Source organism: Oculina patagonica, chromosome 12 (genome assembly GCF_052425735.1).
Source record: "Oculina patagonica isolate OP01 chromosome 12, crgOcupat, whole genome shotgun sequence".
Classification (NCBI taxonomy): domain Eukaryota; kingdom Metazoa; phylum Cnidaria; class Anthozoa; order Scleractinia; family Oculinidae; genus Oculina; species Oculina patagonica.
In genome coordinates this window covers 4139639-4162766 of record NC_135769.1, presented here as the reverse complement: position 1 = coordinate 4162766, position 23128 = coordinate 4139639, and the positions used below count along the sequence as shown (strand labels likewise).

The window sequence follows — 23128 nt, the reverse complement described above, 5'->3', positions numbered from 1 at the left end:
TTACAAAGGAAAAATATGGGCAGAAATTGATAATCTCATTATAGCATAATTCCATTCAAACTAAGCTTGCACATGAAGACGTGAAACACGCCAGGTCATGGCTTGTGCATTTCAAGATTCACGTTTGCGTTTTGTAAACGCGCTTTCACGTAACAGAAATCATTTGCAAAAATTGACACCTCTTGTGTTTCTGACACATGCATCCGATCAAAAATACCTTACCTGCTAGTAAATAATCCCAATATAAGCCTCCAACATTTACCTATTTCAATAAACACTGAACCTTCCCTCCCTTCGAGTTTAGACAAGCGTCGAGGAGAGTCGTTCCCAACTCCCCTCAATCAAATGTTGTCGACAAGAGCCTGGGAAACAAAACAACATGGCGTCGGAGGATTGCAAAAGACGAAAGTAGATCGATGGATAGATGGATGGCTTTGTAGCACAAGTTGCTGCGTTGCTGTCGTATTTTAAACCTTCATTGTGGCAACTAAAATGTTTGTGACGTCTGCTCAGAAACAGATCATGAGTAGTAAGTTTTATTGTTAGGCAAATCTTTGTTCTCTGGTGTCAACACTCAATCCGTGATTTTCGAATTAAGCTTAAGTTTGACGGCTTAAATTACATCACATATGTACTGAAAACCTATTCGCACTGTCTTTTATCCAGGCCAGCAGCAAAACGCAGAAAGTGAACGACAACACCTCCTTGAGAGATTACTCGATGCCGTAAAACAGGTAAAAATCCGACATTTACTTTATAATAAATGGAATTGTTGTTGATCTCGAGCATAATGTGATGTCGCTTACGACCTTCGGGTGCATGTGGCTTGTTAATAGTTTACTAGCTTTTCAAACTCTAAGTTCCTTTTAATGTTACTTTTAATCTTTGAAATCTATCTTTTTAGGTAGATTTACTAGATATGACAGAGTATATGGTTGTAAAAGAGGTGAGGGGGGGGGGGTATGGGAGGGGGGAAGTGTGGAATACAGGGGAGATGGGTGTTGGTGGGGGTGGTGACTCCAATTCAAAACACCATGCATCAAATGCTGGAAAGATAAGGAAATCAGGTAATTATCAAGGCCATCCAAAATAAAGGTTTCATTTGCCATCGCCCTGCTGTCTGACCACACACATAAACGCACAGTGAAACATTGCATAGTGAAGTATTTTTGCTTTATTCTTCTGTTAGTGTCAAGTCAGATTTGGTGGCAAAAGAGAGTTAGCAACTGATGGAGACAGCAGGTACATGTATTACTTTAAGTGAAATTTTTATTGTTTTACTGTTTAAATGTATCTTTAGATTACTAGATAAATTGATTGTATTATCAATAAGTAATGTTATGTGTCTACAGTGAAGATGTGGACTCCGGATCAAGTGGTCTGGGTTTGAGGGCTGGCTGGGCACTGCATTGTGTTCTTAGGCAGCATACTTTACTCTTATAGTGCCTCTCTCCACCCAGGTGTATAAATGGGTCTCTTAGTTCCTTGCCCCCGGGTGGGTGATAGGGCCGGACATCAATGCTCGCCATCTGTCCCTATTCTTGGCCACAGCTGCTGCTGCAGCCCACGATGTTAGTCCCAGCTCAGCGCTTCCTTCTCCACCATTCTCCGCCATGTTTCCCTTGGCTGTCCTCTGCTTCTTTTCCCGTATTATGGGTACCGGCGAATTTACTCCTGGGGTGGGGTAACCCTGCGATGAACCAGCATCCCATCCAGGGCAGGGGTAGAAATACTCCTAGCTGCTTATGCTACAGAAACCGGGCCATAAGTTCTGGCCTGACGAGCCACTTGGCTCTAAAGCAGGCTTTACCTTACCATTTTACAGTGAGTAATGAAGCAATTGAAGGGCCAAAATTAATACAGAACAGTTCTACATTATATAGATCTGCATTTTGAGGCTTGCCTACATGTAGTTTTCAAATTTTAGTTTTTTGGAGCAAAGTGCAGCATGTTTTCTCATTTTTATGTCCTTAATTTGTAAGAAGTCTTTATTATTAGAGCTAGTCCACAACGTGTGGCTTTACAATAAAAAACAATCTAAAATAAGCTCATGAAACTGTTTTTATTGAGCAGTTTGAACAGTAGAAAAATCTTCCAGTACCAAAGATGACATAACCATTTAGATCAGACCATATTGTACTGGATCCTTCAATCACTGATTCATTAATGTTTTCTTTCAGGGTTGTTTGTCTGTTGACTCAGCTTGAAGCAATCTTCCAACATGGTTTTAAAAAGTCCAGAGTTAGTGCATTTAGGTAAAAGAATAAGTATTTTACATAATTTTAAGGGAGGTGCATAGGGCTTGGACTCAAAGGTTGAGACTTGAGAGGTGCAGGTTGGGGCAATCCCTGGTTATTGTTTTGTGTTACAGTAAACACCCGCGTGTAAGAACCTAGTGGTTTAATAACCTGCTGGCAGAAATTTGCCATTTTAATACCCCAAAATATAAGAACCTGTTTAGCCAAGCAAATTTCAGCAGGTTCTTATATGTGGGTTATAGAAAATTTTTATGAACATTTTTAACAGAACATCCCAAACTCTATTTACAAATAAAGAAAAGACAGATTCACATAGACTGTAATTGTCTTCTTTGGACCTTGCATGAGGCTTAAAGCAATACAGTTATGAATAAATGCTGCATAATGAAGGACCAAACCCATTTTTTTTCTTTTCGTACAATCAAAAACTATGGCTCCTCCTTAGAAATTAAGAACCTTATTAAGAACCTAGTACTTAGCCTAAATTACCAATAACTACCCCCAAATACAAGAACCTATTTTGCCAAACTTAGAAAATTGTAGGTTCTTACACGCGGGTGTTTACTGTATTGACACTTAACTCTCTAAGTGCCTCACTTCATGGCAGGAGTTTAAGTGGGTATCATCAGTGGCGGATCTAGTGGAGGGGCTTTGTTAGAAACAATTGAGACCCGAAAGGCGGAGAAAAATTATTTTCAAGAGAGCCCCCCCCCCCCTCTTATTCTAGGGTCTATGATTGGAGCCCCCTTTTCTGTAGGTCTGGATCCACCACTGACCACTGCATGGTTACATGTAGGTTAACCAGACATATATAGTGCTGTGATGGACTAACATCTCGTCCAGGAGGAATACTTCTGTTTTTAGTTTTCTTGCCGCAAAAACCATATAGTGTGGTCTGTTGGCTTGGACCCAGGATTAGTCCAGACTTGCCATAATGAACTTTTTATACATTCAGGAGGCATAATTTTCCCCTTGGTACAATTTGGTAGTTTCCTTTGTTTTATGTTCATTGTCATATAATTATTACCATACACCAGAACAAAGGAAAAATACCAAGTTGTACCAAGTGTTAAAATGAAACACAACACATATTTTTGGAGTATGATAAGCTTAAGGGGCTTTCATTGATGGAGGTATGGGGTGTGGTTAAATCCTTTTCACCATTTGATAAAATGTACTCTATTCTTTTGTGATATGAATTTAAAGGTCATTTAATTACAATAATTGCACTTTGGCCTTCAATATTCATCTGGTTTTTATATTTTGCACATGTAGGCAAGTTGGCCAAGTAGCAGGGATAGTAAAGTTAGACTCAGATTCAGGTAGGTAACTGTCTTGAAAATATCTTCAGAATGCTTTAACCTACCAACTAGAATACAGCTTACATTGCAAAACCTGTCCTTTATTTTTTTAGTATTTTGGAACTTTGTGAAAGGTCACTTGGGAAACTTGGAGGTGGACAGATTTCTTGCTCTTGAGAAGGCAACAACAGATGCTGGAAGAGGTCAGTGTTATAAATATTGTTTACACAAGGTGCCCCTCATTCTTCTTTACAGATGCTGTCTTTCTTTGTAGGGAGCCACAACCCAGGGGGGTACTCCCATATGTGGGCTATATACCATAAAGTTCCATGATGCCGCACCCGTAGTCCCCCCCCATCTTCTACACTCATCTCACGTCACGAATGCAGTCAGCTGGAGGGGTCACTGGCGCACTTCTTTCGGTTGCTCTCGTCCCTCGTTCTTGGACTCTCCCCCGTCTCTGCAGTGGGTGTCCATCATTTCTGTGAGGTCAGCGAAGCGGTCAGCATTTGTCTCGTGGTACTGTCGTTTCTTGTTCTCGCGTCACTCCCTTGCAGAGGAAGAAAAGGCAGTGCGACATATGTTCGTGAGTGAAAGTTGACTTGGCCTTGGGCTCCACAGGATGTTTCCGTGCCCCCCATTCACCAAAATTGAGGAAGGTGCGGCCACAACCGGTAGGTATGTGCTGCAGGATAGGGTATGGTTTTTGAGGTTCTCGGTCCTTAAATAGGGTATCATTTTTTCTCCTTTTGGTGTTGTGTTCCTGGTTTGATCCTTAGAAAGGGTACCTAAATTCTATCAGCTAAAATAAATGCCCAGCTAAACAAAAAAAAGGTGTTTTAAACTGAACTTTCTGATCATGTATTAGTAAAGCAGTTTAATAAAAATTTTTGTGTTTTGTAGTGCGCTGTTAGCCGTTATTTGGGTCATCACTGAACGCTTCTCCTCTCCTTGAATAGGGTGTCATTTTTTTGGTTTTGGGCCTTAAAAGGGGGGTCTTGAAACTTTCGCTTTCTTTATCCTTAAATAGGGTCAGGGCTTAAAAACCTTCATGGCACACCCCCAAAATATTTGAGACCCCTCCCCTCCCACGGGAGCCGCAAGTTCATTTTTGTGACATCAAAAATGAATAAAATTGATTAAAACGTTTTAATATAATTATGTGTACCTTGAACCAGTTCAAGAATAGACATGCTCGAATCAGTGAAAGAAAAGAAAAGAAAAGTCCAATGTAAATGGCTGGCCACAAGCTTGTGTTTGGGGAAGTGTATACTAAGACTGGGACTGGCAAAAGTTAAGGGGTATTTCAGTCTGCTCTCAGGGTGAGAACTTCAGAAATCTTTAGAGGTCTTTAGACATCTTCAGTTAAACACATTGCCAATAAATAAGCTTGGGGAAGGTGCCTATGAAAGTGGGTGGTGGTTCCAGGCGAAATGCGAGCCTCAAGAAGGGCAGGCTGTTTGTCTCTTCACAATGCATGGTGCCACAGTCGCCAATGACCAGCATTGGCTCGATTTTAACTTAGCCTAAATTACATTCAGACACTTATAAGATTGAGTTTTCTTCAAATATGCACTCCCAGGATAAAAGTCTCATGCTTTTGACTCATAAACACTGGCAGTTTTTAATCTAATAATTAGGGGAATTTCCTGTAAATAAATTTTGCAGGTTTAATTTAGAAATGTTTGGAAAACTGTTTCTTGTTAATAAAATGTTGAACAATAAATTTTGAATTAATGGTTGCTCTTTTCAAGGCCGTGCTTGGCTGAGGTCTGCACTGAATGAACATTCATTAGAACGATTTTTCCATAACATGCTGGGAGATAAAACACTTATAAGGTAAGTTTATCTGTGTGAAACATTTGTTAAATAAATTAAATCAACATGTGGGAGTCACACTGGCATAAAGGCTTGTGTGATGGGGGGAGGGGGTTGTACATTGTACATCCCACTTCCCATTCCTTCCCCCCCCCCCACCCACCCCGCTTCCTTAGTAGTTCCAGCCTCCTTGTGTTATTTCTATTGCAAATTATTTCAAAATATGTTGCAAAATTTTCCTCCTGGTTGGCATTGCCAGCACTTTGAGAATCCCACTTCACACCCTCTCGTTTCCTGCTTCCTGTAGCCCTCCTACCCCTAAGTCACTCAGCCTTCCCCCCCCCCCTCCTCCCCTCCACTAGTCTGCTGGACTCTGATTAGAGTTGTCTGGGTTGGGACACCTTAGCCAGGGCATTCAGTTGTGTTCTTTGGCAAGACACTTTACTCTCACAGTGCCTCTCTCCACCCAGGTGTACCGTACAGTATTTTAATAAATGGACACTTTGTATAGTGGGCATTGTAAATAATTAACAGACGAAAATTAGGCCTAAGGTCTAAGGAATATAATTTTAATTTTATTTCATGTTTTGTTCATGATTGGAATACAACAGTCATTTTTATGAAAAAGAAGCTTTCTTTATGGATGAAGAGCGTGCCAGTATGCTTCCCATGATCGCTGCAGGTGAGAAAGATTTATAAAAATATTTTTTGAGTGCGTCTATTGGGAGGCGCAGTGGGCTAATGGTTAGCACACCAGACTCCAAATCAAGCAGCCAGTGTTCGAGTTCTGGTCAGGATCAATGGGTTGTGTTCTTGAGCAGGACACTTCACTCTCACAGTGCCCTTCTCAAATCAGCTGGGCTAACCCTGCGATGGATTAGCATCCCATCGGAGGGGGGGGGGTGGGTGTAGAAATACTCCTAGTCTCTTAATGGTACATTTACAGAAACCAGGATCAGCTCTGGCCTGATGGGCCTCTTACTTGTATGACTGATGATGGCATAGAGAAGACCCTTTTGGGTTCCATGGATCAGCCCATCAACAAACAGAATGCCCTGCAGGGGTTAATTGAGGGAAAAAGTGAGATGGGGTTGTCAATGTAGCCATGATGTAACACAGTTAATTGTAAATATTATTTTCATCTGCAACTAGTTTGATTTGTAAAATTAATGTTTATGTTGCCTATAGAATACACAACTGTCCATTGCCCCCAAAACATGCAATAGCTGTAAAGGTCTACTATAACATAGCGTATAGCGAGTAATTTGCAGTTCACTACAACAGCTTTGTAAGTGTAGTTCACTTTGAAGCCTAATCCATCTAATGGATGTCTGCCCTATACTAATACCTTAAGCTGGTATAAAAACATGTTTGGTGATTTCCAAGTGGGAGAAATTGAATGTTTATGTCATTGTTATTATTTTTCTGCAGGTCTTAGCCCTATTTTGTTTGCCCTTACTGTTGATAGTGAGGAACTGAACATCGTACGACAGGCAAGTTTCTGATTAGTTGGTTAAATAAAAAATCAAATGAGGGCAAAGATTGTAGCAAAGATCCTTGCAAAGATCTGTGCAAAGATTCTCCAAGATCCACTAGGATTTGATGAGGGTTTTTCTGGATGTTTTACCAAAGAAATCATAATGGGAACTTTCAAGATCTTTTGGGATGATTCAGTATCCCTAAGGCCCGGGGATGGGGGGGGGGGGGGGGCACTCCCATATGAAAGGGACAGGAGGGCTCATTGTCTTATTTTTGGGTGTAAATTACAGAATGATTTGGGTCTCACTGAGGTTGTTCAGAACAGAATGCCAATATTTTTAGCCATTTAAGGTCTCATTTAGGGTTGCATGTTAATTTAAATAAAAATGAGCCATAATACTGTGTTGGCAGTCTTGGCTGATCATGTATGAAAAATGGTATCTCTTAGGGGTCAAAAAAACCTTGCATCACGCCAAGATTGGTCTCCCTTAGGGGTTTAATTAACATTTTTCAACAAGATTACCACCCCTTTCATGTGGAAGTCCCTCCCAGGCCCTAAGGATCTCTATAAGAATCTTTGTAGAATGATATACAGTATTTTCCATGTATTTTATTTTGCATCATTCTTATTTTTTCCACAGGCACCAGTAATGACAATCAACAAAGACATGTTTAGCAATATTTTACCATCATTTCCACAAAAGCCTGTAGTGGAACCTGCTCCTGTATATTCTGCTGAGCTAACCGGTCAGTAACCCTTGTCACATTACTCCAAAACCAAAATAGACAACAGATAAAGATCTTATTTCTCCCAACAATATCAATACATTGTTATGCAGACAGGTGATGAGAATAGTATGTCCCCCAACCAATGCACGCTCACCTTGGGGCATGCGCGAATATTAGTTTATGCCTCTAGGACACACTCGACTCGCGACTGTGCGGGCCCCAAGGTGAGCCTGCTTGCAAAATCTCTAACAAGAGGATACTGTCTTGGTGTACCACCAAATTCTAATAACATACTCACTGTGGTATATATAGGTGCAACTAAAATTTTCTCAGCTTGGGAGTCGTAGTCCGGAAAGAATAATGCAAAATGTAGTGGTGTCTGTCTCTGACCACAGATCAGTCATAAAACGGACTGATTATCAAATGCTACTGATTGAACTGGGGCTGTGTGATTTGTGTGAGCAGTTGACCAGTGCCTATTGTGGGAAATATCGTAAACATCTCAACAAAACATGTAAAATATATACCCCTTACTGAAAGACACAGACACGTTTCATTCCCATTAATTTTTGCATGTTATGGGAAAAACAAAGATCGATATCTTGGAGTTCAGACTGAATGAGATAAATAAAATGTTTATTTTATCTCTCACTTTGGAGAAAGGTAAACATAAAATGTTTTCTTTTACTTTTGCAGTCTAAAATGTTCAGGTTGCAAAAGTAACCTTTCAAATTGGCCAATCACAGCATACCTACTGTCTGAAAGATATAATGTCATGTGGTAATGCTATAAAATCATTAACATTTCTCATGTCTTTTTTTCACCAGATGAATCCAAACAAGAGAAGAAGAGAAAGAAAAAGAAGAAAAAAAAGAAACGCAGCCATTGTGTCTATAGAAGAGGGTAATTCCCAAGATGCAACGGGGGATTTGAAAAATTTTCCACTAGACGATTCAACAGTAAAGGAGACTTCCGAATCAATTTCTGACTCAAAGACATCAACTTTGGGGCATAGCCGTTCTTCTTCCTACCCGGGTAACATAACTGTAGTCTCTGAAGGTTTCACCGAAAAAAGGTCACACGTAAATGGACAAGAAATTTTGTTTACAGAAATAACAAAATCCATCTCTTTACCTGATAACTCAGTTGTAGAAAACATTGCGGAAACTACTTCAAAAGACAGTAAAAACAGCAGTTTTGATCTTGAAGACTTCCTGGAGAACGTGACAGTGAAACCTAGATATGATACTGTGGGGGTGGGTGTACAAGAGACCATTACAGGGGAGGACAGTGGCAATTTTGTCTTCAATGCTGAGGATCTATTTCTTAAACAGCCTAAGGTGGATAGCGAGGAGAGAACCTCACTGCAATTTCAAAATGCAACAAAAAATGATAATAACAAAGCGATATCTTCAGGTTCACCAACTGCCCTTGAGGCAGCTTATGAACCTATGCGCCAAATTCAAGGTGATATTACAACAAATGAAAGGGATTTTTTGGAAAATCCAAACGTTTCTGAGGGTAAAAGTTGCGGTACAAGTTTTTCGAATACAAAACAGTATATTTCCCAAGGAAGAGAGGTTTTGCCTCAAAGGGAACAGAATCTGGATTCTTTTCATGTATATAGTTTAACAAAGAATGAAAGCTCCAATGAATCAAATTTTTCAATGGCACAAATGCAAGCTCCTACTGTTGTGGAGAAGAGAACCTCTGATATAAAGGCTGCAAATGAGTCACAGGGTTCTACTCCTGTAAACCTGGAACATTGTCACAAAGTGGATGTCAAAGAGGATTTCTCTAGTGCACAGAAATCCCAAGATTTCAGACAAAGTCCATCGGGGAAGGCATTTCAGCAAAATAGAACAGAAAATAGAGAAGAACTTGAAGAAAATGACTTCAGAAATGACTTGTATGATTATGAAGCAGGGACGACAAGTCCTGGATCACAGTCAGGTACAAATGATAGCTCAATTGAGCCTGTTGTGCTGTTGGACAGTGGAGAGCCCCTTGTGCCTCTTTCAGAGGGTGGCGAGACGGCAAAAACTGGAGCCCAATCCACATTTTATTGCGCACCTGATGTTTCAACAGAAAATGATCGTGATTCATTGTCAAGGTCAGTGAGAAAGATAAATGACTTTCCTACAATTAGATTAAAAGAATCAATATCAAAGTCACCGTAAAGTAATGAGTTGGAGTAACTGGAATTCACCACTGCAGTGTTGAATTTTCCTACACAAGCTAAATTTTTCGCACGCTTGGGAGATGTCAGAAATTTGACCTGCAAAAATTCCTTGACAAAGACGTAGCATAACAGAGATCCATGTAGTGACTCAGAGGATTGTTGCTCATTTTTTTTTTAATTTTCGTGCCCAAGAAACAGTTTATCAGAGCGACTAGATGGATCTCAGGTGAGTTACGTCATCAGTACGTACGGTATTTTTCTGACTGAATTTCAGATGTCTTTCGATTGTAAGAAGATTTGAATGCCTAAAGAGAGACCTCTTTTTACGCGCATTAAGTTTTTATGAATTCAAAGTGAAATGAAAATAATTAAATTTTGTTTTTGAATGCATGTGTTTATCTTAAGTGAGCGCCAATAAGTCTCATTTTTTTCAAAACAAAAACATTTTTGGATTTGTGTTTTTGTGGATGATCACTTTTCAACAATTGCCTCAAAAAAATTTTTCTCTTTTTTTGTTCCACAGCACCAGCTGGTCCTACATTGAAGACGGTGAAGAATTCTCTGAACAGAAAGACGATTCGTTGCCAAGCAACAGATCGGCCATGTCATCTGATGCCTCTGCGGCTGCTGCTGCACTGGCAGCTTGTTCTGACGCTCAAAGAGGAATGGACAGCATGTCCAGGTAAATTCTCCTTACTTATCTTCATACATTACTTGTAATGCTAGTTGACAGAATTTAATATCACATATTAAGATCAATGTCGCTTTTGTGTTCAATGCCTGTGTTCTTCTGCCTTTATGACTATACTAGGTGCTTTTACATGGTTTGTATGGGTCATGGAAAACCTGGAAAGTCATGGAAGTTTAAGACTTTCATTTTTCAGGCACGGAAATTCATGGAATTTATGTGTAGGTCATGAAAAATGGTATTGATTGTACAAAATAAATTAGGCAGGTTATTTCTTTGAAAAAGAAAAGGGCCCAAACGGTAAAAATTTACCTGAAATCAAGATAATTTTTTTAAAATTTCCAATAATAATGCGTCAAATCTAAGTTATGGAAAACTTTGAAAATTTATGAAAAAGGTCATGAAAAGTTTTTTGCTACAAATGCGCTTGCTATTGGTCACATATTTTCCTATGTTTGCCATTGGTTGCATGTTTCCCGATGTTCTCCTTGAGTTACGGATTTTCCCGCATTTTTTAAGAACTCTTTGGTTTTCTTTTACTGCAGTTATTAGTAATCTTTCCTAATTAGAGGTTTGTAAATTTTATAGGGGATTTGTTGCTATTGAGAGAACAACCAGAGATCAATCTGGGCAAGTAAGTTGCTTGCAGCCTTACTGGCGCGATGTTGTTAAAGTTGCTTTCCTTTTATAACCACGTAAATTACTTGCATTCGAATATTCATCTGCCAATAAAAATGTTTTAATTTCTTTCAGCGAGACTACTCCAGCCAACATGATGGTATGAGCACAGGTAACTTCTACAAACAAGGCAATCCTAACAGTCTTTTACAAAACTATCAAATGAAAATACATTTACGTGTTAAAAGCGCCATAATTTGTTGTGCTTAAAACGCTTCATAAATAAATGGAAACCTCTGTTTCCTGTTCACATTGTAACCATTTTTACCTTTGCCATCAGTCATTCTCGCTTCCTACTGGGTTCCTGTCGTTTGTTGAGCTCTGTTTTACAACAAACCATGACTGCCACGTTTCCTTTAATCAAAGATGTTTTTTGACTGGAAGACAGTACCCGACATATTAAACAGGCTAAATTAATATACATACCAGCAAGAATAAATGGACTTTACAAGCAATCTTATTCTTTTATTACGTGTTCTTCCCCAAAGTTCAGATGAACAGATTCAATAAATGTCCCCTCTGGATGTCATTTTAATGTTATTGGTTTATAAATTAATTTGGACAGGTGAACTAAAGCAAGCTATAGTTTCCATGATGTTAAGGAAAGATGAGATCGAAGAGAAGAACAGGTACATTGGTTTCTCAGAAAACTATGCATAGTTATATTATCTCTTTTCAAATTAAAATGGCAAAGAAACAACAGTGTAATTTTAATTTAATTGTAATTTAATTTAATTTTAATTTTTATTTAATTTTAAATTTAATTTAATTTAAGAAGGACTTTAAATAAAAACCGCACTTGCACTGGCAGAAAATTGAAAAATCAAATTCTTTCATTTTTTGCTCATTAATAGCTTTTAGGTAGATAAGAAACCTGATGTATTTTGTTCCCCCCAGAAGTCTTCTAATTTCGAGAAAAAACCAAAGTCAGTTTTTGTGATCGGAGCCTCAAAGTGACACAATTTTCAACCCGAAATTCGCTATCGTTAACTCTCGTCGCGTTCACAAACAAAGCCACATTGAAAACTTTGGATGCTTTCTATTAACAGAGAAACTCTTTTCCCAGGAGGGGGGGAAGCAACTTCCCATACATTTCTTATATGAAATCTGAGCGATGCTCTCACAACTTGCAAAACAATCATCGGGGCGGTAGTCAGCGGATGTCTCTGAGGCGCATGAGCAGCTCCTTTCTTTGTGAACTTGCCAAAACAATAACAACATGGGACCACTGAGAGAGTTCGATTTTTTTATATATGTAGTAATAAAAAAGAATTTCTAAGTTTGGTCTTTAAAGCAGCGAATATTTCTCCGGAAAGGTTCTTGGTGTCAATATGTGGTGTTTGTAATGAAATAAAACCATCACGGGAATGGTAATGAAAACGTGGCGATCAAATATTCCCGCGCTGGTCGGAGGCTATTGTTCTTGCTCTATTGTTTCGAGGTTGTTTGTTGACTTGGTCTTTCTTTGTTTTACTTCATTTACAATCCCCATGTGGGCCAGTTGAAAATCGTGGTACAAACATTTGCATTTTAGCACTGAAAAGTAGCACGGCATCACAAAATTCTGCATTCTTAAAACTACACGACGATGACGAAATTTTCGGATAAACACGCTGCTTTTAGATTTTTAGTTAAGAGAATTGAACCCCTTTATAATAAGTGATTCCACGGCATAGCAGCTTCCATTTCGCGGGAAAAGATTGCCTGTTGCATCATTGTCCAAAAACCACTGACTACATTGGGAATTGATCGCTTTGCAAGTTGTGAGAGCATCGCTACTCGGTCACAGACCTCGTTTCTTCCCCCCCCCCCCCCTGTCTTTTCCATTCGCTAAAATATAATTTCAGGGCTTAAGCAAAACTCTTCGAACTGAAATAATTAAAAAGGTGGGGAATACTTTTTACGATACTAGGAAGTCGAATTAAATGGCAGTTTTCAACGGAATTATTTAATACATGTATGTGGTATAACTCCAAATTTTCGGTTTATGGCCATGCTGGGAAAATTTGCCGAAGTTTGATGCCCTCTAAGTGAGAATGTTTCCAATAACCCAAGCCAATTCTAAGGTATGTTTAATAAGAATATCTGTATGCATGTTTGAGCGAGAATTGACAAAATTTAATGTAATACCACATGCTAAATACTGCCGTTGAAAAGTACTATTTCATTCAAATTTTTGTTATTGTAAAAAGCATTCCTCGTCAGTTCATTTTTTTCAGTTGGAAGAGTTGCGCTGAAGCCCTGAAATTATATTCTAGCGAAAGAAAAAGAGTTTTTATGTTGATAGGAAGTGACCAAATTTCTCTGCCCAGTTTTGTAAGCGAACGCGAGGAGTGTTCATAATAGCTAATTTCGGGTTTAAAAGTTAGGAAATTTGTAACTTCGACCACTGAAATCGATTTTCTTTGTTTTCTTAAAATTAGAAGACCTTTAGGGGAAACCAACTACACCAGGTTTCTTATCTACCTTAAAGCTAACAATGAGCAAGAAAAATCGGTTTTCCATTTTCTGCGAGGAAATTCTTTCTCGGCTGTTTGTAAAAGTCACTCTTAATTTTAAATGTAATTAAAATTAAAATTTTTCAATTTAATTTACTTTCAATTTCAATTTAATTTTAATTTAATTTTCATTAAAATTAATTTAGTTTAATTTAATTTTAGTTTAATTTTTATTTCAATTTAATTTAATTTTAATTTAATTTTAATTTTAAATTTAATTTTAAATTTAATTTTAATTTAATTTTAAATTTAACTTTAATTTAATTTTAAATTTAATTTTAATTTAATTTTTATTTAATTTAATTTTAAATTTAATGAAATTTTTATTTAATTTTAATTTAATTTTAAATGTAATTTAATTTTAAATTTAATTTTAAATTTCATTTTAATTTTAATTTTAATTTAATTTTAAATTAAATTAATTTAATTTAATTAAATTTAAATTTTTAATTTCATTTAATTTTAATTTAATTTTAGATTTAATTTAATTTTAAATTTAATTAAATTTTTATTTAATTTTAATTTTAATTTAATTTAATTTTTAATGTATTTTAATGTAATTTAATTTTAATTTAATTTTAAATTTAATTTTAAATTAATTTAATTAAAATTTAATTAATTTTTCATCTAATTTTAAATAATTTGTATTTAATTCTAATTTAATTTTAATTTTATTTCAATTTCATTTTAATTTTAATTTAATTTTAGATTTAATTTTAATTTTATTTCAATTTAATTTTAAATTTAATTTAATTTTAATTTAATTTTAATTTAATTTTTAATTTCATTTAATTTTAATTTTAATTTAATTTTAGATTTAATTTTAATTTTAAAAAAATAATCATTCTAATGCACTACATTCTTAGGAACCTTCAGACGGAGCTAGATGAAGAACGCCACAAATCACAGCAACTAAGCACAGAGACAGACGCTCTTCGAGAAGAACTGAAAGAACAAGAGAACTTCAACACTGCTAAAATAGAGTCGTTGTCAAGGTATATTTTTCCTCCGCCAGCTAGGTAGATAGATCAATTAGTTTTAGGTTTTAAACGCCTTACTGTGTATTCCGAGTAAGATTCCCACTCGCGAGGAGCTGTCTGAACTTGCTGGTATGTTGCTTTGTGATTGGGCAATACCAATTGGAACCTTTTCGGATAGGGAGCGAAAATTCATGAAATATGCGCGCCTTCAAAAACGCCTGCAATAAATAAATCTTCGTTCACTGCGTGGCACTTGTTTGTTGTGATAATTGAGAAAAAGTGTTATTTAAAGTGCCAAGTTCAAATTCATATTTGAACCCAAACATTCCGAAACATTTGTTTTTAAATGTGAATTCGAATTTGGTACTTTTAAATAACGCTTTGGAATATTTATATGAGCTCTCGATTGACTGATTTGCAGAGAGAACGAACTGCTTAAACATCAGCTTAAGAAGTATGTGGGAGCTGTGCAGGCGCTGAGAAGCGATTTACACGGCAAGTCGTCTGAAGCAGTGGAAGGTAAGGAGGCAGTTAAAGGGGGCTACATCAAGGGGGTTTAGCTTTAGCAGATTTTTGGCCTAAACTGCTCTGAGATTAGTGGTAGCCAACTTAATTCATGGAAATCACTATCTTTGAACATCTTAAGGAAGATAACCTTAATTTGCTGTGAGGAATCAAACCACGGCTAAAAATATCGAGTTTTTGAAGACGCAACCATTTGAAAAATTAAGCCTTAATTTTTCAAATCGCAATCCATTTCCATCCGAGCAATCTGCAGCCAAAGACACTTGTTTACAGTTTCAATGCTCTAATGTAGCAATTGTTAATGAAAATGGACCATTACTGTTATGTTTGTTACGACACAAATAGAAATTTTGGCTGTTCAGAAATTTGGTAAAATCCGTGACAAAGCCCGTTTAAAGCATCTAAACATCTACAGCTAAAGGAGTGGCTATGCAAATGAGGTTTTCATCGCAGGTTTCAGAAAAAATCAAATCTTTGGCAAATAAATGATGTCTTGTACAAAACTTACTGATGAAGGTAGCATAAGTATTGAAAGTCGATTTTTTTTTCCCGAAATCTCTCTTAATGTCGACTTACACATCTCATACGAATACGTTATACATTTTAATTCGGAGGGCCACAGGTTTATTAGCTATGCTATTCAGTGTTACTTACTTGCTATTCTAAGTATTAGTAGAGCCATTTTAAATCCTTTCTCATAAAACGAGTGCGTCCCTATTCAACATAAAAGCTGAAAAAATGAAAAATAAAATGCTGTGAGGAAATTCAGTGAGTGGAATTTTTCCTGAGAAACGGCAGGACTTGTCGTATCACGCGTGTAACCGATGTACGTGTAAGGTAATTGTACTTGCTCCTGCTGTAAATAGTATTGTTTTCTATCCCATTCTAGTGTTGTCCGGAATAAGACAAGATGATGTTCTCCCTCCTCTGCCACCAGAAAGAAACACAGAACAAGATCGTCAAAGGTCTGTTTGGTGTAGTCTTCTTTTAATTTCTTCGTTACAACCTGCTACTAACTTAACGACAGTCTTGGAAATAATAATCATCATCCTTCAATTTTAATAAGGTAGTCTTCTTGTTTTTTTTATTGTTTTGTAGTGACGAAGCAGAAGAATATAAAAGCAAGTTGATCCAGGTGAGAACTGAGTATTTGACTACTTGACACAGACCTCCCGTGTGATAAATGTACCTTCACAGCCCGTATTTTCTTTTATTATATCCGGGACCTTAGGGGTGTATTTTCCATATCCTCACTAGTGAGGATATCAATGGCGTCATTTTACGCCATTGCACGAGTGAACGGCTACCAAAGTTTGCCAAAAGCCGGTTGAAAGATGACAAGTGATGGAGAAGTTAAGTTCACTAAGGAGCAGGAAAATATTGAAGAAGAAAACTTCACATGACTCGAAACAATTTAAGGAATTTTTTTTTGCAAAGTAGACCAAAAGAGAGATATTTAAGAAATTCCAGCCACCGAAGTGCAAGAGTTTGTCTTTTTTGCCACTCTTTTTTTTAATGGTTTATTGCAAACAAAAAAAGGAAAAAGAAGAAGACGGCTACATACAATGTTGTTACTTACAGAACTGAACTTAAAATACAATACAGATACTTAATAAAATAATAGTTACGATACTTGTTAAATAACAAAGCTTATATATAATGCTTGCTTAGTTTGGTTCTTGCCATCGCCACGTGTTATATCGTCTATGTATTTATTCTTCCACTGTTGAACGCATCGTGGGAGAATTGGACGCTAGCGCAAAAGTCAAAGTTTGCGGGTTGTTGCCGTATGGGTGGTGTGACTGCTGTTCCAGTTATCCTTGCACCGGCTAGCGTGTTTAGCCGGATATCTTGACAGGAACTGCTTATCAGTTAACGTTTTATTAAGATTGGTACTTCCTAAGGGTAAAAATTAATTATGGCCACACCCAAGAAACTAGATATTGCTGCCACCGCTGTCACTTTTACTTTAACGATAAGCTTGTTAGCCACAAAAATAACTGCGTTTTTGTAATTCATCAGTTTGCCACTTTGGTCAGAAGTGGAGATCCCGATAACTCGAACCCTCAATAACTCGAACCTTTTTCAATTCCACTCCAGGTCATTTCTTACTTATTTTTCCCCTTGATAAGTCGAACCCCCGATAACTGGAACCTTTTCCGATTACCCTTGAAGGTTCGAGTTATCGGGATTCAACTGTACGAAACTTAAATCCAAATGATTTCTCGTGCATTTTGTTGAAAAAAAAAGTTAATATTTATTTTCTGCTGTCACTTCTTCCTTCGTACGGTGATGAAATGGCGTGCTTCTGAATTGAAAACTCTTATCACAATCGTGGCATTTTTGATAGTTTTGTCGTTCTGAGCACAACTGTTTGTTTGTAGGTTGCTGATTTACATGGAGAACTCTTGGAATTCAATGAACGGCTTCATAAACAAGTTAACTATTACCAGTACCAAGTCAGACGATTGCGCGAGGAGCTCGTCAACCTCAGGGGACCGGTAAGGAGTGTACAAACTAAACTTGGTCCCAGTTTATCCCAAGAGAATCGCCAACCTCGTGTCTAGGTCTCTTCTCATCCCGCCTCTGGAGCGAATGAGGGGAGTGGGGGGAGGGGGGGGGGCAGATGAGAGACTCTGGAAACGAGGATAGGAAATTGGTTTACTTTTTGAACTATTGCCTTGATTACCACACGTCTTTCGGCGAGGAACGAAGACCGGGCACGAGAAAGCAGTGGAAATCGGGCCTATACCTGAACTAAGTCATCCCCGTGATTTTTCCCGCGAACCGCGTCAATCATGCGAAAAACTATACGCTTTCTAGCCCAGCTACATCCTTTCAACTCGGTGAATAAAAACTTTTGCCTAGTGTCTTAACTTTACAATTCATAAGTTGTCCAGAATTTAATTGTTGTAAAAGATATTTGCCCTTGGATTCCCATACAATCATTGTAATTTCTACCCGCTTTGCCTACTCGTCAATATGGCATCGAAAACCGTGATAAGGCCTAGTAAAATGCGAAAGTCGTACTCCTACTCCGATCTGATGGTCCGTTCCGTTTTAGGACTTTAAGAAATCGTCCATTTATCAAGCCGGGTAATAATTCGTTACAAAATGGTGTATGAAACAAATCCCAACATAATGTGATCACGACACTGTAATTCACTTCTCTTTTTGTTTTGCTAGCTTCCTGAAGATTTAGAAAATTCCGACGATGCGAGAAGCCTATCGGACTTTGACCCCGCGGTGATGTCAGTGGGTACCAGACCTCTAGTAAATGTGTGGATACCGTCTGTGTTTCTGCGCGGCCGTTCGTCAAGTGTGCATCACGTGTATCAGGTAAAAAGAACAGTTACTGAACTGTCTGTTGGTCAGGGTATTAATGTTATTTAACGAGAAATTAGATTTTGATCACACATTTGAATGAAAGCGTCTGTGCTGTTTATAGGAGCTACATCACGGACAACGCAACTTGAAAAAAAAAGACAAGTTTGAAGAATATTACTCTAATTTTTCTAGAGAAACTCTTGATTCAGTGCTTTATCTTTTCGTGGAACAATTAATGACGTCATCGCTTTCCTCATTTGCATAATATCAAAAAATTAAAGCATTTCTAAAACCAAAAAAGTTATTTCATAAAGGAAACGCCATTCTTCATTATTTTGAAAAGCAATTCGTTTTTACTCCAGACTTGATTAGCGCGAACGTAAGGGGTCGGGGGTTGGTTAAAAAATGGCTGTGAGCAGATTATTTTATATTTTCACATTCCGATTTTCACTTTCCTTGTTCAACAGGTTTACGTGAGAATTAAAGACGACGAGTGGAACGTTTATCGAAGATATTCACAGTTCTTTGAAATGCATAAAAACGTAAGAATAATTTATTCCTTATTGATAACGGCGTCCTTAGTTGTGTATTGGTCTTCTTTTAGGATTTCTAAAGGGACTTCCCTGTTTTATATTCAGTTTATTGACACAAAGTTTAGAACATTTTATCGTCACCTATCGTGTTTCTATATCAAGTAATTTGTACTGTTTCATTAGATTTTCTTTTATTTACTTTATTTTTCGTAGCTGCGACGAAAATTTGCTGTAGTCGATAACTTTAAGTTCCCACCCAAGAAGACATTAGGTAATAAGGTAAGTACAGATCCTTATTTGTTCTTGTATAAACCTCCCCAAACAGTAATTTTGCGGATTTCAAAGTACATTGTTACCCTGAATCGACGCAAACGAAAGTTTTCTTTCGATTTATCTGATGTACGTCATGGACATAGCTCGGTTTAATTAATCTTCTATATTTAAAGAAGAGTCTTCGTTGTCCCTTGCTTTCCCTTTTTCAAGAACTTAACTAGTACAAAGTAAAGATAGTTCTTTGCAATGTTATATTAAAGAATTGGCCAAAGACAGCAGCAAAAGTTTTCTGAGGTTTTTGGATGTAGAACATGTTTGCTCTTCTCCAAATAATAATGTTCGAAGGACTTCTCCGTCTCAGATTTTGGGGTCTTTTTTCGGGTGCTCGCAGATAAAGCTGAGTACAGGCCGAGTACAAGTCGAACACTGCCGATTTCATCACTCACAAGAAGAATGGGAATTAAAAGGGTTTTTTGCTTCCCCGTAGGATTCTCGTTTCGTGGAGGATCGTAGAAGACTACTACAGGATTACTTAAGAAGAGTAGTGAATTTATACGTGACAACAGATCAAGGACTCCGCAGCGACACTACAAAAACCACCCTGCTACAGATTCTGCCTTTCTTCGCGTGAGTGACAGGATATTTCACTTGTTCTTATTCGAGGGTCCTGAAGGGGTTTAAATCCCATTTTCCAGCTCAAAATTTGCCCAAATCCCATTTTCAACCCGTTTTTTCCCCAAATCCCATTTCCCAACCCAAATGTTGCCCAAATCCCATTTCCCAACCCAAATGTTGCCCAAATCCCATTTCCAGCCTATTGCTATCCCAAATTTTCCCATTTCCCAGTCCAAGTTCCACTGTTCTTTCTTTGTGATTCCCAGTCCAAGTGACCCAAATCTCATTTTTCCAGTAAAAATTTCCCCAATTCCCAGTTCCCTTCTAACCCTTTCAGGCCTTTCTTATTCAAATAGCGAAGAGAAATTCGAAAAACTAATCTTTATTCGCTTTACTCATTTTTTTTTTTTTTTTTTGCCAGGAAAATGCCCTAAATCCCAGTTCCCTCTTTACCCCTTTAGGTCCCTCTTATTGAAATAGTAAAGAGAAATTCGAAAAACTAATCTCTCTTTGCTTTACTCGATTTTTTTTCCCTTTTCATTCAGTCTACCGCCGTGTTGTCCGCTTAGCAAATACTTGTAAACGGGTTCTGTCAATCAAGTATTTTTTTAAGTCGACCACGGGGGTACTAATTTTAGCGTGTTGGGCGAAAATTTCTCAATATAGTACTAGCTAAAATTCGTCTCGTTTAAATTTAATAGGCGTTAAATTCAAGTATCCCCCTCCCCCCAACCCAAACGAAAACAAAATTTAAGATACTTGACTTAAAATTCGTTAGAAAATTAATGTCGGACCGATTTTCTAGCATTGTTAATTAACTTCGTTCTTTCTGGCAATAGTTTGCTCTACTGAACGATTATTTCCGTCTTAGCTATATATATGTTCGTAAAAAAAAAACTGGTTTGCACGATATCGCTATTTTTAAAAAAAATGTTTCGAAAAATTGCGAAATTAAATAGTCGCTAAATCTTGCTCAAAGAAAATCGCTCAAATTAGTAGCCGGTAACAATAGTAATCTTACGGTATAGCGCTTTATCATGTTTTGTTTCTCTTTAGTACACTGTCCTTTCTTACTCGCCGAACTGACGATTTGGTCTTATTTCTCCCTGTTTCTAGGGATCTTCCGCCGGAAAAGACTAAGAAGGAGACTTCTAAGAGAAAACGTTCAGTGAATTACACTGGCCTATGAACACGACTTCACCTTCCACTGAGTTCAACCGAGTCACAACAGCGACCAGCTTCGAATTTCTCCTAAAAGTGTCAATACAAGCTAAGCATGCAGGCCATGAGAAATAAGGAATTGAACATCAAACAGAAATTTTATTGAAACTAATCTAGCCACATTCTCCCATCCTGTAAAATATATAAGAAAAAAATTATAGAGAGATGTGGAAGTTTCTGGAAAACTCACCCCTACACCTCGTTTACACGCAATTCCTTTTCAAAGCTTTCACAATTTTTATACAGAAAAAGCCCGCGAGTAAGAACCCAACATTTAAGAACCTTTTAGGCTAAAAGTTGCAAATTTGACCCCATTTTTGTAAAAACCTATTTAGCCTAAATTTTAGAAACAGGTTCTTATTTTCTAAAATTGTTTAAATTGTTTTAAAATGTTTACTTTTCGGAAAATAACTTTGGACAAGGCAATACTGTACATCTAGATAATGTTTTGTTCTGAATAATAAGTGCTTCATTTTTACATCAACACTTATTTAGTGTGGAATTTTATACAAGGAATAGGTTCCATGCCTTAAAAAGTTCCATCAGCAACAATGTTAATTTTTCTTCAGCAAATTTAAGAACCTAAAATATCCTAAATTTGTTCTTACTGCCTTTTTTGTAAGAACCTGTTTAGGCTAACCTGAAAAAAAAATAGGTTCTTACTCGCGGGTTTTTACTGTATTCACTCGATAGGGAGGCATTCTATTCATCTTGATCAAGAAAATTGTATCAATGATGAAGTGTTTCCCTGAAACTTCAGGCTGTTCTCATACAGCTCTCGGCACTCCATATACAATGTTTTGATCAGCATTATTTTCGTTAAGTGCTTTTCATCTTCTTTCCATCTTTGCTACTTCGGAAATTCGTTCATAAGAAACTTTACAAGTTTAAAAGCGAGGCTTGGGGTGAAAATAACTGCTGTAAATATGAATGAGGGATATTCGTACGACATTCAAATAGACAAAAGGACCTTTGTGCACTTTTTATTAAGTTACAATTTAATTTTCGAAAAGCGCGTTTTTTATAAAGCGAATATGTATAACTATCGGAAAAATTTGTTTTAAAAATTTTAAGTCAAAGACGTTAAGAAAAGAATATCAGTGTCCATCGTTTTAATTTTAAAAAACAATTATAAATTAAAAATCAAGTAGAGTTGATGCATGTATCAAAGTGTCATGGTGTGCCAACTCTGTTTATCTCACAAAAGGAAAACTACACAGAACAATTTTTCACTTATTTTTTTAACCAGAACTGTAACAAAATTCTGAAATCGGATTGTTTTAAGGATGCTCAATTTTTAACTAATTGGAGCGCGAGCAGCTAGTGTGCAATAACAAAGTTCGCGTGCTGTGCATGTGCGCGCTTTTGATTGGGTTCCTTCTTGTGACCAAATACTCGGCTTGATATTTTAAGAACCTTTCAGAAACAGTTTTTTCCCTGTGAATTTTTCCGTAGAGGTCATCGCTTTGACTTTTTTCCTCAAATTGTGTTAAAGTCATGATAAATTGGTAACAGAACTTCGTCGCAATTAAACAAATTGCTGGCTTGCAACTGACGTCACGGCGGCCATGTTGGGGGACAGGAACAAAGCGTTTCCCTCCAATGGGAATTTAACTTTTTTATCATGCAAATTTTGCGAAAATTTATTTTATTGTTTTGACCCCCAACATGGCCGCTTTGTCACGTGGTTGCAAGCCAGCAATCGGACTCCCGCTACACGGTGGTCCCATTTTGTTAATAACTCGTATGATTACAGACAGAATTGGACTCCACTCAGTCCTATTGCCATTACTATTTTTTTAAAATTTCAAATTGTTACTTCTCATTTATTGCAGCCATTCTAGCTTCTCGTCTTTAAAAAGTGGCAATAACTTTAATGCTTTTGTTTCACATTCATATTAATATCATGAAGGTGCAACAATTTAAAAACACTTTCATTTACGTTTTTAAATCTCTCAGATTTTGTTTTGTATAGTTAGAGAACATTATCACCGACAAAATAACGATAATTTTATCTGTTAAT

At 37.1% G+C, this 23128-nt stretch overlaps 2 protein-coding genes across 2 annotated transcripts in view; one reads left to right on the top strand and one right to left on the bottom strand.

Moving 5' to 3' along the window:
- The window catches only part of LOC144631881 (calcium-regulated heat-stable protein 1-like), a 209199-nt gene that overhangs the window by 5304 nt on the left and 180767 nt on the right, over positions 1 to 23128 (bottom strand). Inside the window, exon 2 of the mRNA XM_078490468.1 lies at positions 223 to 277. The gene's annotated coding sequence lies outside the window, so the exon portion shown is untranslated. The remainder of the gene's footprint in view (positions 1 to 222; positions 278 to 23128) is intronic.
- Positions 5 to 22910, top strand: LOC144631712 (sorting nexin-29-like). Its single transcript, XM_078490231.1, is given in 26 exon segments — positions 5 to 529; positions 667 to 734; positions 1190 to 1242; positions 2181 to 2255; positions 3534 to 3580; positions 3673 to 3762; positions 5314 to 5398; positions 5989 to 6059; positions 6809 to 6870; positions 7498 to 7603; positions 8413 to 8450; positions 8452 to 9698; positions 10291 to 10449; positions 11044 to 11089; positions 11209 to 11245; positions 11699 to 11762; positions 14498 to 14626; positions 15033 to 15130; positions 16026 to 16101; positions 16235 to 16271; positions 17521 to 17637; positions 18323 to 18475; positions 18931 to 19005; positions 19210 to 19275; positions 19757 to 19896; positions 21001 to 22910. Coding segments are annotated over 26 exon segments (3249 nt in total). The 5' UTR covers positions 5 to 492; the 3' UTR covers positions 21074 to 22910.